The sequence below is a fragment of the Papio anubis genome, unplaced genomic scaffold (assembly GCF_008728515.1).
Source record: "Papio anubis isolate 15944 unplaced genomic scaffold, Panubis1.0 scaffold125, whole genome shotgun sequence".
Taxonomy (NCBI): Eukaryota; Metazoa; Chordata; class Mammalia; order Primates; family Cercopithecidae; genus Papio; species Papio anubis.
The window spans coordinates 92,481-110,082 of NW_022161192.1; the positions used below are offsets into that span (position 1 = coordinate 92,481).

Below are 17,602 nucleotides of genomic sequence, written 5' to 3' on the forward strand. Positions count from 1 at the left end.
GAATACAGAGCAGACTGTGAGAAGTGCTATAAGAGAAGTGTAGTTATGCAAAATAAAAGAAAGGATTAACTGAGCAATCAGGGAAGCCATTTGGAAATTATATATTTAAAATGTAAAAAGACCATGCACTACCCAAAGTCCTTAAAATCCCAGAGCTCTGTGCAACCAATAATAGGAGTTTTCAAACTAGTTTCAACGTTTCAAAAAGCCTAACGAAAGTGATACAGGTACCTGTACTAAGACTACACAGGCTAAAGGAAATATCAGATTTCTGTTTTTCTAAGAATTATGGTTGGGTCTGGTGGCTCTTGCCTATAATCCCAACGCTTTGGGAGGCCAAGGCGGGTGGATCACTTGAGGTCAGGAGTTTCAGACCAGCCTGGCCAACACGGCCAGTGAAACCCCGTCTCTACTAAAACTACAAAAATTAGCCAGGCAGGTGGTGGTAGCGCCTGTCGTCCCAGCTACTTGGGAGGTTGAGGCAGAAGCATCACTTGAACCCAGGAGGTGGAGGTTGAGTGAGCCGAGATCATGCCATTGCACTCCAGCCTGGGCAATAGAGCAAGACTCAATCTCAAAAAAAAAAAAAAAAAAAGAATTATATCTGCTGAAATAATTGCTTTCCCAAGCTACACATCATTTCCATCATTTCCATCATCTCTGCATTGCTACCCCATTCTGACCCATTCAGCCTTACACTACGGAAGTATCAGAATACTTTCCCTTTTTGTCCATAGGTTTTTGGGGGAACAGGTAGCGTTTGGTCACATGAATAAATTCTTTAGTGGTGATTTCTGAGATTTTGGTGCAACCATCACCCGAGCAGTATACGTTGTACCCAATTTGTAGCCTTTTATCCCTCACCCCCCTTCCACCCTTCCCCCTGAATCCACAAAGTCCATTGTATCATTCTTATGCCTTTGCATCCTCAAAGCTTAGCTCCCACTTCCTAATATGTATTATCTCTGAGGAACTTAGGAAAAATGAATTACTATATAATTGACATTGATAACTGAAATCTTTGAAAATATGAGCTAATAGAAGAAATAGCAAAAGGGTATGCTGAATTGGAACAGCAAAAACTAGTTAACGGCATGTACTAATAGTAGTTTTTTCACATCTTCAGATTTTTAATATGAGGCCAATTGTAATAACCTCTTACTGAAGTTTTTTCTACTACCATAATTGAACAAAGAGAAATTTGTATTTTTATTTTCCTGAAATAGAAACTTATAAGAAAATATTTCTTACTTGTTTGTCCTTCTAATGGGATTTTAACTGAAAATATTAGAATACTTCTAAAGGAAGCAGTAAGTACATTTCAGCAGTAGGATCTCAAGAGGATATGTGGGAAAATAATATACATGTTTTATGTTTTGAATAACATAATTTTATAATTCTCAAAGAATTTTTCAAATTATAACAACCCTGATGGGTAGATAAGGCAGACAATCCTATGTATTAATAATAAAGCCGAAGCTTTCAGGGATTTAGTAGTAGACCCGAGTTAAAACACCAGCTCTTCTCAACCTTTGATTAGTGTTTTACCAGTGAAATACTTTGCTGCTACTAGTATAGGCCATTCATTCAACACATTTATTTAATGCCCACTGTGTTCTAGGCATTATACTAAGTGCTAGTAGAGATCAAGCAGTGAGCCACTGGAAAGATAAAAATTTATGTCTCATGGAAGTTACATTGTCTGTCCCATAGGTAAGACAGATGATAATTATGGAATATGCCACAATAAAGCAGGGAGAGGAAAGGAGAAATGTTAAGATACTTTGAGAAGGTGTCTAATTTCATCACACCACTCACTTTGTTCATCCGTTCTTGTCAATCAGTTTTAAACTCCTACAAATATAATGCAATGTAATGATCACAATTTTTATGTCTGTCTGTCTTCTCACCTTCAAATGGACTTGAAAGCATCATGCCTAGGATTTTACAGTTAAAGTTTTATGTATTATATGAAGATCTGGAGCATTTTGTTTCCACTAATAATACCTAAGAAAATGCCATCATATCCTGTGGAGAGAGGATATGCCTATCGTGTGCCTGTTTAGAACATGCACCCATTAACTTTGTTGCTTACCACAAGATAAGCACAAAACTATCATTTCCTTCTCTCATCTCAAAGCTTTGTGCAATGTCACATATACATCAGACCTCGATTTTTCAATTAATAAAATTTTATTTCATTCCAGTGTTGAGTCTAGTGGCGGCCTCTGAACTGTGTAACGAAGTAGTATGGCCCTTGAGTACTTAGATGGAGTGTTTTTTTTCCCTAAAATTGTTAAACATCTTCAAAATGAAAACACTGTGTCAAGAAAATGATCCATACCCACTATAAATCATCAGAGCAATGAGAGCACTCAAAGAAAGACTGATGTTCATTATTCCTATTCTTTTCTCCTTGAACTTAAAAAAAAGTCACAAATAAGTTTGCCTTTTTGTCTTTTGAATTTGTACAGGTTTATAACCTGCTACCAGTAAAGGACCTCACTGGCTTCCCTGAGCCTTTGAATGACCAGGACGATGAAGACTGTGTCAATCGTCATAATGTCTATATTAATGGAATCACATATACTCCAGTATCAAATACAAATGAAAAGGATATATATAGCTTCCTACAGGTAAAATCCTTATGTTGTAGATGGTCTGATCTTAAGGTTCTTAAAATATTACACTTGGAAAAGAGTCTTTATTTGAATGCCTTCATGTCCTAGTTGAGGGTAATGGGATATAAAGAGGTAAGTGGCTTCTCCACTAATAGCAGCAGATCTGCTAAAAGCTGCTGAACTAAGCTGGAACTTTCTGGAATATTATTCAAGTTTCCTTTTTTCACAGAAATTAATTGCTCTGTGATGTTTATTAATATCATATATACAAAATAATTACTGTTGAAAGAGTTTAATGAAAAGAATAAAATTACCTCCTTAAGTATACAAATATCCCTTCTACACATGTGAATATTCAAAGTTTAATATTAAGTTAACTGGATTGCTTGTCAAATTCAATGAAAAGAAGTATCCACCTATGTATATTTTATAATATATATTTACTGATTAGATAATAATTTCCTTTGCAGGACATGAGCTTAAAGGCATTCACCAACTCAAAGATTCGTAAACCCAAAATATGTCCACAGCTTCAACAGTATGAAAGGAATGGACCTGAAGTTCTACGTGTAGGTTATTATGGTAAACAAAAAATTAATACATATGTATTACCTAATATATTCACTGGCTTTTAAATTTTTTTAAAGATACAATGTGACAAAAATTAACAAAAGAAAGGACTTGTGAGTCATACATATTATGGTTATTGCTCAAAGTCACATAGCAATATAAACTCAAATTCTAGTAAATGGAGATAGATGTGTTAGGCTGAAAAGGAAAGAGAAAGTTTCCAAGCATAGGATTAGTGTAAAGAGAAATAGAAATGTTCACAAAACAGGACTACATTCTCCATCAGTCAGGTAAAAACGCTGTTCAACTTCCCCAACACATCAACCAATATTGATGTTGGAACCACACACATTCATCAATGACATGAGCTACTTCTTTGATGAACTGAATAGTAATCAAGCATTTATTTATAGTCCCTTATTGTCAAATCATGATTGAGGATAAGTTGAGTGCAGAGAAAAGAGGGTCAAAAATCAAGGAAAGCATTTAGGGAGAATCAATTGGCTCTACAGAATTCACTATGAAGTCTATGGTGTATTTTACTATTTATAAATTATATTGTGCCATCCTTTATCAGTAAGGTTGATAGTAAATTTATGCATGTATAGGTTTATATATGCACAATTTTTTTCCAGAGAGCTGGTTGTGAAATATTGACCAGCACACCCTTACTAGAAGGTGAATAGAGTGAAAGAAACTAACTGTAATCTTCTGACACGATAGAGAATAGTCTTTATTATCACTGAACTTTTCCCTCCTGTAAACTGTTTCTCAAAGCCACTGTCGTAACATCTGTGTTAGTTTTTCCTTGCTCCTGCAGAGGAGCACACCAATGGAAACTTGGATTCCTGCCCTCTTCACGGCCTTGTGTCATAGCACTCTCCACTTAGCACAGCGGCAGCAGCCACCAAGGACTCCACAAAGTCCTTGTGCCCCACAGATAATCCAAGCCTCTGTCTGCCAAACTCTCTATAGCCTCTGCTTATGATCCTCCTCCCCCAGCTCACTCCTAGCTTATTCTTTTTTTTGTGGGGGGGGAGCGGTGGGTTAGTTGGTTGGTTTGTTTGAGACGAAGTCTCACTCTGTCGCCCAGTTCGCCCAGGCTGGAGTGCAGTGGCGCGATCTCCGCTCACTGCAAGCTCCGCCTCCCGGGTTCACGCCATTCTCCTGCCTCAGTCTCCCGAGTAGCTGGGACTATAGGCGCCCGCCACCACACCTGGCTAAATTTTTTTTTTGTATTTTTTAGTAGAGACGGGGTTTCACCGTGTTAGCCAGGGTGGTCTTGATCTCCTGACCTCGTGATCTGCCCGCCTCGGTCTCCCAAAGCGCTGGGATTACAGGCGTGAGCCACCGCGCCCGGCCACTCCTAGCTTATTCTAATACTTCATAAGTCATCCAACATCCAACATATTTCCTCCTCAAAGGAGCTTTCCCTAATGACCCAAGTGCCCTCTCCTCCTTCCTCTCTATTTCATCAGACGATTTGGGTTTTTTTTGGTGACAACTATTACGTTCTCTCATAAGCTTTATCTGTATGTTTATTGTAGTATCTTATCCCTCACCCAACATAGATGCAGATGTAATGGGAAGAGGCCAGGCACGCAAGCTGCAACTTGAAGAGCCTCACACAGAGACTGTACGAAAGTACTTCCCTGAGACATGGATCTGGGATTTGGTGGTGGTAAAGTAAGTAACTTCCTGCATATGCAATATGCAACGATAGAGGTCCCTCACTATTTTCAATTCTTTGCTAGTTTTCCTGTTTTTATTGTTTTATTTGTTTATGATGTACAACATGATGTTTTGATATACATACACATACACACAGTGAAATGATTACTACAGTCAAGCAAATTAACACATCTATTAGCTCACATTGTTACCTGTTTTTGTGTGCGTGGCAAGCGCACCTAAAATCTATCATTTTAGCCAAGTTTCAGTATCCAACTATATAGTCATTATAGTTGACTATATTATCAACTATAGTCCTCATGCTGTACTTTAGATTTCTAAATTTATTCATCCTACATAACTTCAACTTTGTACCTTTTGACCTGCTTCTCCCCATCCGTGTAACCCCAACCACCCTTCTACTCTCTGTTCCTATGTATTCAACTTCTTTTAGCATCCACATACAAGTAAGATCATGCAGTATTTGTCCTGTGTCTGGCTTATTTCACTTAGCATAATCTCCCCCAGCTTCATCCATGTTGTCACAAATGGCAGGATCTTCTTCGACTTAAGGCTGAATAATATTCCATTATGCATAGCCACAATTTATTTATCCATTCACCCAGACACTTAGGTTGTTTTTATATCTTGACAACCGTGAATAATGCTGTCATGAACACCAAAACACATATATCTCTACGAGGTGCTTATTTCATTTCCTTTGGGAGTATACCCAGAAGAGGGATTTCTGGGACATATGGTAGTTTCCATTTTAAAATTTTTGAGGTATCTCCATACCGTTTTCCATAATGGCTGTGGCAATGTGCATTTGTACCCAGGACAGTGAAGAAACTCCTTCCAAAGTGATACTGGAAATGGAGTTTTATCCCTGAAACAAGCCAGTGGCGCAGGTGGGGAGAAGGAGTGGGAATGGCCATATGCTCCCTTTCAGGCTCCTGGAGTCTTGTCTACCTCTCCCTTTCACTCCCAGATGCAAACTGTTTAGAAGCCCAACCCTTAGGAGGCAGCCAGAAATGTGTGTAGACAAACTCCTTCGAGGGAGAGACCGGAAGCTAGGAGATTTTGCCTGTTCTCTCCGTATTGAGGCAAGGGGTGGTTGGGGGCAGGTAGCCACTGGCATTGCTCAAAGGCCTATTTAAAACCACCTCTATGTTCACTGTGGTCTAGGGAGACTCCTGATTGCAGAGCTCCAACTACTCCTGGGTGATTTAGGAGCCCGACCCTTAGGTAGGAGCTGTAGACGCTGGGGTGCTTGATGCATAGACAAATTATTCCCAGGGGTATGCTGGAGACCTGGTTTTATCTGTGGGGTGAGCCGGGGGAAGGAGGCATGGGAAGTGCCCTTACTGCTTCTCAGGCTCCCTGTAAGTCGATCGTTTTCCTGCCCCTTCTGCTTCCCCGTGCAGGCTAGTTAGAAGCCCAACACTCAGTCAGCAACTGAGGAAGTGGGTAGACGAAGCCTAACTAGGAGCTGTTAGCTAATTTTTCAGTACTGAAGTACTTCTTTCAAACGCATTGCTAATTTCAGGAGATGTTTAACGTAAATACATCAGCTAAGAAGTCTTACTAATCTAATTGCATCAGAGCTAAAAAATTTTGTGCAAATTTAATTCTAAGATTTCCAGAAAATGGGCATAAAGACCAAATATAACCAAGTACTGCACAGATTAATGCCTGTAAGAGATCCCTCATTGGTTGGCAATCCTGAGTTAAATACAGATTCAGTCAGACCCACTATACACAATAGTAGTAGAATTTAAAATTATAAAGCAGCCCTCAGTGGAACAGCATTTTTGGGAAGAGAACTGAAGAACAATCTCAAACTGCATATTACATTTATAACTATATTGTCTGTAAAAAGTTATGCTACAATTCTGATATACTACAATTAAAAACAGCTGGAAGAAAAGGCCTTATATTCCCCATCTCAATCCTTGATTATACTCTCCGTTATTGGTCTTTCTATTGAGTGTTTTTAAGTCGTGACAGTAGAATCATTCCTAGGGATTCTCTCCCTAGAGAGGATGTATTTAACTGCTTCATTTCTATCCTTCACTTTCCCTCCTCTCCAGCTCATCAGGTGTGGCTGAGGTAGGAGTAACAGTGCCTGACACCATCACTGACTGGAAGGCAGGGGCTTTCTGCCTGTCTGAAGACGCTGGACTTGGTATCTCTTCCACTGCCTCTCTCCGAGCCTTCCAGCCCTTCTTTGTGGAGCTCACAATGCCCTACTCTGTGATCCGTGGAGAGGCCTTCACACTCAAGGCCACGGTCCTAAACTACCTTCCCAAATGCATCCGGGTAAGGATCTCTTTCCTCAATTACACACAAGGTAGCCATCAAGTAAATTAAAAGTTGCATTCCTAGGAGTACTGACAAACTCTTGTATGCAAACTATGCTTACTAGATATTCATGATTGTATAAGTTACAGGTTGTGAGATCTCCAAATACCAAATTGCACCATAAAGCAAGTTGCTAGCCCTTATAACCCTTCAAAGTTAGTATTTGTGTGGTATGAAGACTCCTGACAGGGATGACAAAAGTCAGGACTTTATTCTCATGACAGATTCCATAAGGTTTCAACCTCTACGATCTCATATATTTAACTTTTCATAGCTCATTCATTATATTAAACCTAATTTTAAAAGTTATTTGTGAGCATCTTACCTCTGCTGAAACCATAACTGTTTATAAGTCTTGTATCCTCTGCTGGGAGATCTGAGCGAATGGTCAAAGTTCCAGACCAAAGAGGTAGAGCAGCATGCCATCATTACCTTTCCCTTCCTCTGGTCCCATCATGTGAAAGAGCAGGTTGCTTCCAAAATAACTCAGATTTATATGTCAGATCCACTTAAATGTATTTCAGGTATTTGATCTTCATTTATATCATCTTTAATGTGAGGCAACCTGAAATCTAACCAATTCCTCAAGATGCTTTATTGCAAACCCATTCTCCCTCTGTTCTCCTTCCCCCTCTACTCTCTTTCTTATGTGTGGTTTCAGGTCAGTGTGCAGCTGGAAGCCTCTCCCGCCTTCCTAGCTGTCCCAGTGGAGAAGGAACAAGAGCCTCACTGCATCTGTGCAAACGGGCGGCAAACTGTGTCCTGGGCAATAACCCCAAAATCATTAGGTGAGCAAAAAACTCCTAGAGGTAATTCTTTACTCAAAGATTGCCTATGGCAGTGGGAACCTTATACTGAGTGCTACTTCCTTCAGGAAAAGACCGCTAGATGCTGCGATTTTTTTCCTTTGTCTTTTATTCTAAGATACCTACAAAGATATCCTCAACATCTCCACCTTGAATTCCCAGTATCATTCACCTCTCATTTGCATGTTTCCATTCCTGCTTCTGTGTTTTAATAAAACAAAAGTTTACAGAGCATTGAACATTTATAAATCTTGAGTTTGGAGGCATGGAGGAAGGGGAAGATGGCATTCATTTCTATTGGCCTTTTTTTTTTTTTCCCCAGGAAATGTGAATTTCACTGTGAGTGCAGAGGCACTAGAGTCTCAAGAGCTGTGTGGAACTGAGGTGGCTTCAGTCCCTCAATATGGAAAGAAAGACACAATCATCAAGCCTCTGTTGGTTGAAGTAAGTAAGCCTAAATAATATATAGTCCATGATAATATATAGTAATATAGATGGGTAACATAATAATAATATATGGATATTTTATAATGTTATTCTCATGTATCTCTCTGTCTCTTGATTTACTTTCTGTTTTGTTGGGGTGTTTTTGTTTTTGTTTTTGTTTTCGAGACAGAGTCTTGCCATCACCCAGGCTGGAGTGCAGTGGCAGGATCTCTGTTCACTGCAACCTCTGCCTCCAGGGTTCAAGCAGTTCTTGTGCCTCAGCCTCCTGAGTAGCTGGGATTACAGGCGTGCACCACCACACCCAGCTAATTTTTGTATTTTTAGTAGGGACAGGGTTTCACCACGTTGGCCAGGCTGGTCTCGAACTCCTGGCCTCAAGTGATCCACCCACGTCAGATTCCCAAAGTGCTAGGATTATGGGTGTGAGCCACCATGCCCAGCCTCCCTTTGATTTACTTTCTTGCATAAAATTACCTCCTACATATATTGCTTATATGTACAGAATTTTCTTAGATAATACAGTTCAAATCCTTCTCTTCACTATCCAGATATCTGTGGTCCCTCCATTAACACACATGTTCTAAAGGTCAGTCCATTCTCACTAACTTTTCTTTCTTTTACCTAAAGCCTGAAGGACTAGAGAAGGAAACAACATTCAACTCCCTGCTTTGTCCATCAGGTAAGAGTCAACCATCATAATTTAAAAAACATTAAAGTCTAACATTTAAAGTTCAAAGAACATTTATATATTATTCCTACACTTTCTCTGTGATCTAAGACCTGAAGCAGCATCAATGCATTTGACAATTGGGGAAAACAGTTCTTAGGAAGGCCAAGTAATTTGATCAGAATATCCCTAGGCCTGCATTCTGAGTCTTGATCTATGTAGCACCTATGCAAACATCAAATGACTTTCTGACCAGTGTATGGTATGGGCATAGGTAGAAAGTGGGTAGAATCAAAATGAATATTACCAAAGGGGATGTTTCCTTAAATAATTAGTAAGGCAAACTCTGGATGGCTGAGTTCGGGGCATTCTAACACTGAGTTTTGCATAGCCAACGGTATTTGATAATGGGATTGCTATTTCCCAAAGAAAAAGTTGTCATGGCCTTTACCATTATTGTCATATTAATGTTTGTTTGATGCCTATCCTGTACCTAATGCTCTATCAATCATTTGAGAAGAAACTTACAGTAAAACTTACAGTAAAAATTTTATACACTAAGAAACTTACAGTAAAAATTTAATACACTAAGAAATGTATCAGCACAACGCATTCTCACCCCAAACCAACACTGAATCAACACCATACTCTGACTACCTACAATTTCTATTTAGTATGTTTTTCATCCTAAATACTAAATACTTTACCTATTCATCTGTGGCCAAGATGTAACATATAAAATGTATCCTAAAACCATACTTTCCTCGTCATTTAGCCTTATTTCTACATTTAAGTGAATTGAGTACCTATCATTCAATCCTTTTATCATGACTTCTCCATTTCTGAGTTCCTTATTTTGATTTATCTCTTAGGTGTAAGGCCTAATCATCAAATAGCTTTATTTAATTTCATTTTAATTACCAACATAATCAAATTTGCTTACCTAATTATATAAAAATATATTCTTATTTAAAAAAAACAAAAGAGAACATCATATTAAAGGTTAATGTCAACCCCCTGAACATTTTTCAGTACTTTGTCATCCATTTATCTTTAGAAATAATGTGTGTAGATGTATATGTTTGTGGATGTGTGATTTACATATAATAAACTGTATAAGTTTCATTGTATAAATCACTGTTTGTTTTTTACTCAGCATCCTGTCTTGGAGATTTATCTATGTCAAATTGTAGATCTAGGTCTTTCCTTTTCATTGCTTTTAATCTTGTAATATAAATATATCACAATTCTGCTTAGTGTTTTAGTCTTCCTATATTGATTTTTTCAACTATTTGCTAGCTTTAAAAAAATTAGTTAATTATAATAATAGCCTCCTTATGAACATATACAAATACAGCTAGGGTACATACCAAAATGTTAAAAATTCCTGAGTCAGAGAGCATATGTGTAGATATGCATAGTTTTATTTGTTTGGTTGGTTGTTGTTCTTTAATTACATTGTAAACTGACCATTTATAATTGTATATATTTACAGCATACAAACTGATGTTATGATTTATGAATAGAATGTGAAATAATTAAATCAAGCTAATCTCAAATACTTATGTTTTGTGGTGAGAACGTTTGAAATTCTCTAAGCAAGTTTGAAACATACAACACTCTATTATTAACTATATTCACCATGCTGTGCAATAGATCCAAAAAAGAAAAAAATGTATTCCTTCTGTCTGAGACTTTGTGTCCCTTGAACACAATCTTCCTTATACTCCAGCCTCATGCTCCATAACCACCATTCTACTCTCTGCTCCTGTGAATTTGAATGTTTTAGCTTCCACATACAAATGAGAACATGCAATATTTGTTTTCCTGTACCTGGCTTATTTCACTTAACATAATCTCCTCCAGATTTAATCATGCTGCCCTAAATGGCAGCATGTTCTTCTTTTTTAAAATGGAATGGAATTCCATGTGTATATATACCAAATTTTCTTTATCTATTCATCTGTTGATGACACTTATGATTCCATAACTAGACACCAGTAATTTGATAGGGATTACGTTGAATATGTAGATTGCTTTGGGTAGTGTGGACATTTTAACAATATTAATTCTTCCAATCCATGAACATTGTATGCTTTTCATTTATTTGTGTTCTCTTTGATTTCTTTCATCAGTGTTTTATAGTTTCCAGTGTACACTTCACCTCCTTGATTAGATTTATTTCTACATATTTTTTTCATAGCTATTGTAAATGGGATTGTTTTTATTTCTTTTTTGATCATTCATTGTTAGTGTATAGAAAATACTACTGATTTTTATGTGTTGATTTTGTATCTTGCAAATTTATTGCATTCATTTATAAGTTCTTGCAACCCTTTTGTGAAGTCTTTTGAGCTCCCAATATATGATAATGTCATCACCAACAGTGAAAATTTTACTTCTTCCTTTTCAATTTGTATATTTTTCATTTCTTTTTCATGTTTGATTGCTCTTGCTGATACTTCCAGTACTACTTTGAAAATAAATGGTGACAGTGGGTCACCATTTAAACTATCAGAAATCAAAGACGAAGAAAAAATTCTGAAAGCAGAAGGTGATAAGAAACATATCACATACCAAAGGGGATGTTTCCTTAAATAATTAGTAATGCAAACTCTGGATGGCTGAATTCGGGGCATTCTAACACTGAGTTTTCCTGTACCTGGCTTATTTCACTTAACATAATCTCCTCCAGATTTAATCACACTGTCCTATGCTTGTTATTAATATTTTGTCCTTTAACCCTTGTACTAGAGATAAAAGTACTTTTAATACCATCATTACAGTCACAGAGTATTCTGAATATGGCTCTGTATTACTTATACCATTAAATTTTGTGCTTTTGTGTTTTTGTATTGTTAATTAGGAACCTTTTGTTTCAGCTTAAAGAACTCCCTTCAGTAATTCCTGAAGGCAGGACTAATGTTGACGACTCCCTTAGCTTGTAGTTTGTCTGGGAATGTTTTATTTCTCCCTCATTTCTAAAAGACAGCTTTGCTGGATGAAGAATTCTTGATTACACATTGTTTTTATTTTTGTTTTCCTTCAGCACTTTGAATATATTATTCCACTCTCCCTCAGCCTGCAGGGTTCCTGCTAAAAACCCATGGATGGTTGTATTGGAATTCCTTTGTATGTGATATGTTTCTTATCACCTTCTGCTTTCAGAATTTTTTCTTCGTCTTTGATTTCTGATAGTTTAATTATTGTGTCTTAGTGAACAATTCTTTCATTTGTTTCATTGGAGAACTCTGTGCCTCCTGTACTTGGATGCTGGCATCTATCCCCTGATCAGGGAAGTTTTCAGCCATGTTTCTTTTTTTTTTTTCTTTTTTTTTCCTGATTCTGTACTCTTTTTTTTTTCATTATTGCTTTAAATATGCTTTATAGTCTCCTTCTTCTGGACTTTCTTAAATGCAAAGGTTTGATTTCATGATGATGTCCCATAATTTCCATAGGCTTTCGTCATTATTTTGTCTTTCTGCTCTTCTGCCTGGATAATTCCAAATATTCTGTCTTTGAGCTCACTGATTCTTCTGCTTGACCAAGTCTACTGTTGAGCTTTCTATTGTATTTTTAAATAAAGTCATTGTATTCTTTATTTCTAGGATTTCTATTTGGTTTCTTTTTAATTGTTTCTATTTATTTTTTATTTTACAATATTAGCTAAGTTGCAGATAATTGTTTCTATTTCATGTCAAACTTCTCACTTTGTTGGTGTATTGTTTTGCAAATTCATTTAATTTTGTATTTATATATTCTTGTAGTCAACTGAATTTCTTCAAGAGGATTATTCAAGAGGAGAATTCTTTGTCAGTGATTTTATAGATTTTCATTTCTATGAGGTCAATTTTTTGAGCTTTGTCAGTTTCTTTTGGAGGTGTCATGATTCCTTGATTCTTCATAATCCTTTGTCCTTGCATTGTTTGTGCATTTGAGGAGAAAGCCACTTCTTCTGGCCTTTATAGGTATTCTTTGGCAGGGATAAACATTTGCTATTTAGTCTAGCCTATAATTCTGGAAAGATCAGTTGGTGACAACCTTGAGCAGGCAGAGTTTTTCATGGGTTCCCTAGTTGGCTGGGCCACTGCCTTTGCTCTTATGTTTGGTAGGGCCACTGGTTATGCCTTGCTGTCTGGCAAGATCGCTGTTTGGTCTCTGCTATCTGGTGGAGCTGCTGGCTGGGTACTGCAAGGGCCTCTGGTCAGGCCAGTCACAGGATATATTGCCTGGCTGGATGATTCTGCTATTTGGGACCTTAAGGTAGACAGGGTCACAATCTGGGCTGTGAGATTAGGTGGAGTTGTTGCTTGGGTTGGACAGAAATAAATACTATACTTCTTAGATGTGCATAATAGAGGACTGCTACCCCACCCTTGTGCATGGAGCCATGGAGTGAGGTTTTGGCTGAGTTGAGCCACCCTTTAGACTCCCAGGTCAAGCGTATTTAACCCCTACACTTCTATGAAATGCACAGAAGTGTCTCCTACCTGGGTGGGATCACTGGCATAAGCTCTGAAGCTGGGCTTACAGACTGGCCATCTGGAAACTCAAGCTAGGTTGAACTTCCCACCATGCTTCTGAAAGTGACCAGCTCAGTTTTGCAGATGGGCTATGCAGTTGGCTGGTGTCTCTGAATGAGTGCCATAGCTGGCAGAAACACAGAAGCACTACTAAAATCCACATGCTGGTCACTGTGAGCTCTGTCCTTCTTTGTTTCTACCTGACCTCAGGTAGTCTAGTCATGCCATTACTTCCAGTGTTCCCAGTGAAATGAGACCAGAGTGGGCTTCCTGAGAAGTGTCTTTGAATACTTGAGAATCTTGATGTCTACCTCTGGTTCTCTTTCCCCTCTGTGGAAACTGTGACCCCAGGGGAATCCTCTCTGTCTGGCATTGTGCTAACCTAAAGGAGTGGGAACAGTGACATGGTCAAAGCGAGACCATTCTTCCTACCCTTCTAATTTGTCTTCACTCAGTTCTGTGAACAATGCATGTGTTCTAGACTTGTTTCCAAGTATTGGGGTTTTCAAAATAGATTTTCTGATCTGTGGATAGTAGCTAGTTGGACTTTCTGTGGAGGGAGAGAAGATCCTGAGACTTTCTAGTCCATCATCTTGCTTTATTCTGAGTTTTAATAGAACTACAAAAAGAAAATTCTCCTCTTTATTACCCAAATGCATTTATACTTCCACCAGTATACATTACCATAGTGTTATACTTGCCATCATCTGTTACCATCAAAGTTTTTCATTTTAATTTTTGCCAAAAATTTAGAAAAAAAAATTTTGCTGTTGTTTTAATTTATATTTTTTTAATTACAAGCATGACCTTAGTTTTGCATGTTTATTAATTGCCTTTATAATCTTTGGCCATTTGTCTTTTGAGTAGTTTTTTTCTGACTCGGTTGTATGACACTAATTCTTTATCTGTTGAATATGTTGCAGATATTTTCTTTCATTTGGTCATTTGTGTTTTTAACTTTGTTTATGGCATTTTTTAACAAAAGTTTTAATATTAATTTTATGAGAAAGGGAAGATAATTGCTACATTTTTCATTTGTATATAATTCACCAATATTAAAATTTTAGTAAATGTATATTCATCAGTAGCAGTTATTTTATTTTCAGTGAGTCAAGCATTTTATTTTGCTTGGCCTTTTGTCCCTTAACTATGCTAATGGCTTTTTTTAAGAAACATTTTAATATGAATTTTATGAGGAAGGAATTCAGTATGAAAATAAATACGACACTTCTCTCATTTTCATTTCATATAATTTACCAAGATTAAAATGGAAGTAAATGTATGTTCATCAGTAGTAATTATTTTATTTTCAATGCATCAAATACTGTTCATCTTCACTTTCTTATCCTCAATTTTCTAGGTCTTCCATAAAAATACTATCTTTATATCCAATATTTGAAGAAAGAACATAGCATTATTATAGAATTCAGGACCTTTTGTGGGTAATTTTTCCTTTACCTATGTATACTTATAGGGCTTTGTTGTTGGTATTTTCTCCATACAACTGTTGAGTAAGGAAGTTGGTGGTGGGGGCTAAATAGACCATCTTGTGATAACCATCTTGTGTTAGCCATCAGATGACAGCAGCTGAATCACAGCATCACCAGGCTCTTACAATTTGTTGTCATATTTGGCGTGCAATTCTACATAAGTTACTGAAAAGATCATTGAAGAAGAAATTCTGAAAATCACAGGAACCAGTAGCCCATTTGTAAGATATGTATATTACTGTTGTATTAAAGGAGGACAACTTTTCAGGAGAAGTTTAGTATAAGGCATAGTCCTAGCTTCTGGGTCATAGAGCTGTTTAGAAAGATATAATGCAGAAATAATTTTCATATGTCTGATTTGCTTATTTCTCTAGGTGGTGAGGTATCTGAAGAATTATCCCTGAAACTGCCACCAAATGTCGTAGAAGAATCTGCCCGAGCTTCTGTCTCAGTTTTGGGTGAGTCTCCAACCCATAATGGATCTGGGCATTAACAGCTTCTATTATACTATTTTTCTTTGCCATAAATATATACTAAAAGTGACACTATAATTTTAACTTCTTTCTTCTCTTCTTCTTTGGGCTTGTTTATTGTTTTCAATCATACTCCTATCCCTGGAAGAATCATCCTTCCTAAATTTTCTCAAATTCTAAGCTCAACTAATTATTTCTGCTTAATGATTTTGATAGATGATAATCTCCAAGCTTTATGACTTCCCATCTCTCCCATTCTCTAGGAGACATATTAGGCTCTGCCATGCAAAACATACAAAATCTTCTCCAGATGCCCTATGGCTGTGGAGAGCAGAATATGGTCCTCTTTGCTCCTAACATCTATGTTCTGGATTATCTAAATGAAACACAGCAGCTTACTCCAGAGATCGAGTCCAAGGCCATTGGCTATCTCAACACTGGTGAGTGATTACTCGAGTAAGGGAAAACTTGAATGTTATTTCAACTGGATTTCCCAGTAGGTTTCAGTTACTTATGAATATCATGATACATTAGCTTAGCCTACTATGATAGTTAATTTCATGGAAACTATCCACGCTCCAACCTCCAATAAAATGTTTAAGGCTCAGAAACTCCTAATCTATGACAACAAAATTTAAGAAATGTCACAAGGGAAGCCAAGGTATTTTAGTAATTCCTCCACCCTCAGCTTGCACATTAATCCATTGTGCTGTTTCATTAATCTTCCTTTCCAGGTTACCAGAGACAGTTGAACTACAAACACTATGATGGCTCCTACAGCACTTTTGGGGAGCGATATGGCAGGAACCAGGGCAACACCTGGTAAGGAAAGAACAATTTTTTGAGCTCCTTTATGTGTGCCAGCTCTTTTACATGTATTACCTCAATTATATTCACAGCAACACTATCAGATATGTATTATCAGACCGATGGTTTGTTATACTAGATAAATCCACCAAGAGTAGCAAGGTACCAAGAAGAAAACCTGATATCCAAATACATGTATGTTAGGCTTGTTTCCAAAATTGACCCTATTAATAATATACCAAGGTTTTCTTTCTGAAATGGCTATTCTTTCTAAAGTAGCTGCCATAACCATGAGTTTTAAAATGATATTGCCAGTGAACATATATAACTTCCAGATAAACCATGTTAACTTCAGTGTATATCGTGTCACATTCTAAGTCATTCAGCTTGATTTAGAATGAATTCATTAATAGGAGGAAACCATTGAGAAGGAAACGGTAATGTAAAACATTTTTTAAATCCCTAAAGTAAAGCAATATCAAAAGTTACTGCATATAAGAGCTGCATGTGAGAAGATTCTGTCATCTGCAGAAGGAAATCTCTAAAGATAAGAGAGATTTAAAGCCTCACTCGAGTAACTAACAAAAATAAGTAAATTCAAAGTACTTGAATGAAAAAAAAAAAAAGTACTTGAATGTAAATTCATTCAACCATTGTGGAAGACAGTATGGCAATTCCTCGAGGATCTAGAACCAGAAATACCATTTGACCTAGTAATCCCATTATTGGGCATATACCCAAAGGAATATAAATCATTCTACTACAATGACGCATGCGCACGTATGTTTATTGCGGCACTATTTGCAATAACAAAGTAGTGGAACCAATTCAATTGCTCATTAATCATAGACTGGATAAAGAAAATGTGGTACATATACACCATGGAATACTATGCAGCAATAAAAAGAAATGAGGTCATGTCCTTTGCAGGGACATGGATGAAGCTGCATGGAAACCATCATCCTCAGCAAACTAACACAGGAACAGAAAATCAAACACCATATGTTCTCACTCACAAGTGGGAGTTGAACAATGAGAACCCACAGACACAGGGAGGGGAACAACACACACCAGGGCCTTTTGGGAGGTGGTGGGTGAGGAGAGGGAACTAAGCGAATGGGTCAATAGGTGCAAGAAACCGCCATGGCACACGTATGCCTATG

The 17,602-nt window shown here is 37.3% G+C and overlaps 1 protein-coding gene across 1 annotated transcript in view; it reads left to right on the top strand.

Annotated features, from left to right (window-relative positions):
• LOC116272550 (alpha-2-macroglobulin-like) overlaps window positions 1-17,602 on the top strand; it is a 46,478-nt gene that overhangs the window by 18,179 nt on the left and 10,697 nt on the right. Inside the window, exons 16-25 of the mRNA XM_031661288.1 lie at window positions 2,475-2,636; window positions 3,092-3,203; window positions 4,763-4,877; window positions 6,956-7,184; window positions 7,888-8,014; window positions 8,355-8,476; window positions 9,107-9,158; window positions 15,534-15,617; window positions 15,896-16,072; window positions 16,367-16,454. Of these exons, the coding sequence (XP_031517148.1) occupies window positions 2,475-2,636; window positions 3,092-3,203; window positions 4,763-4,877; window positions 6,956-7,184; window positions 7,888-8,014; window positions 8,355-8,476; window positions 9,107-9,158; window positions 15,534-15,617; window positions 15,896-16,072; window positions 16,367-16,454 (1,268 nt within the window). The remainder of the gene's footprint in view (window positions 1-2,474; window positions 2,637-3,091; window positions 3,204-4,762; window positions 4,878-6,955; window positions 7,185-7,887; window positions 8,015-8,354; window positions 8,477-9,106; window positions 9,159-15,533; window positions 15,618-15,895; window positions 16,073-16,366; window positions 16,455-17,602) is intronic.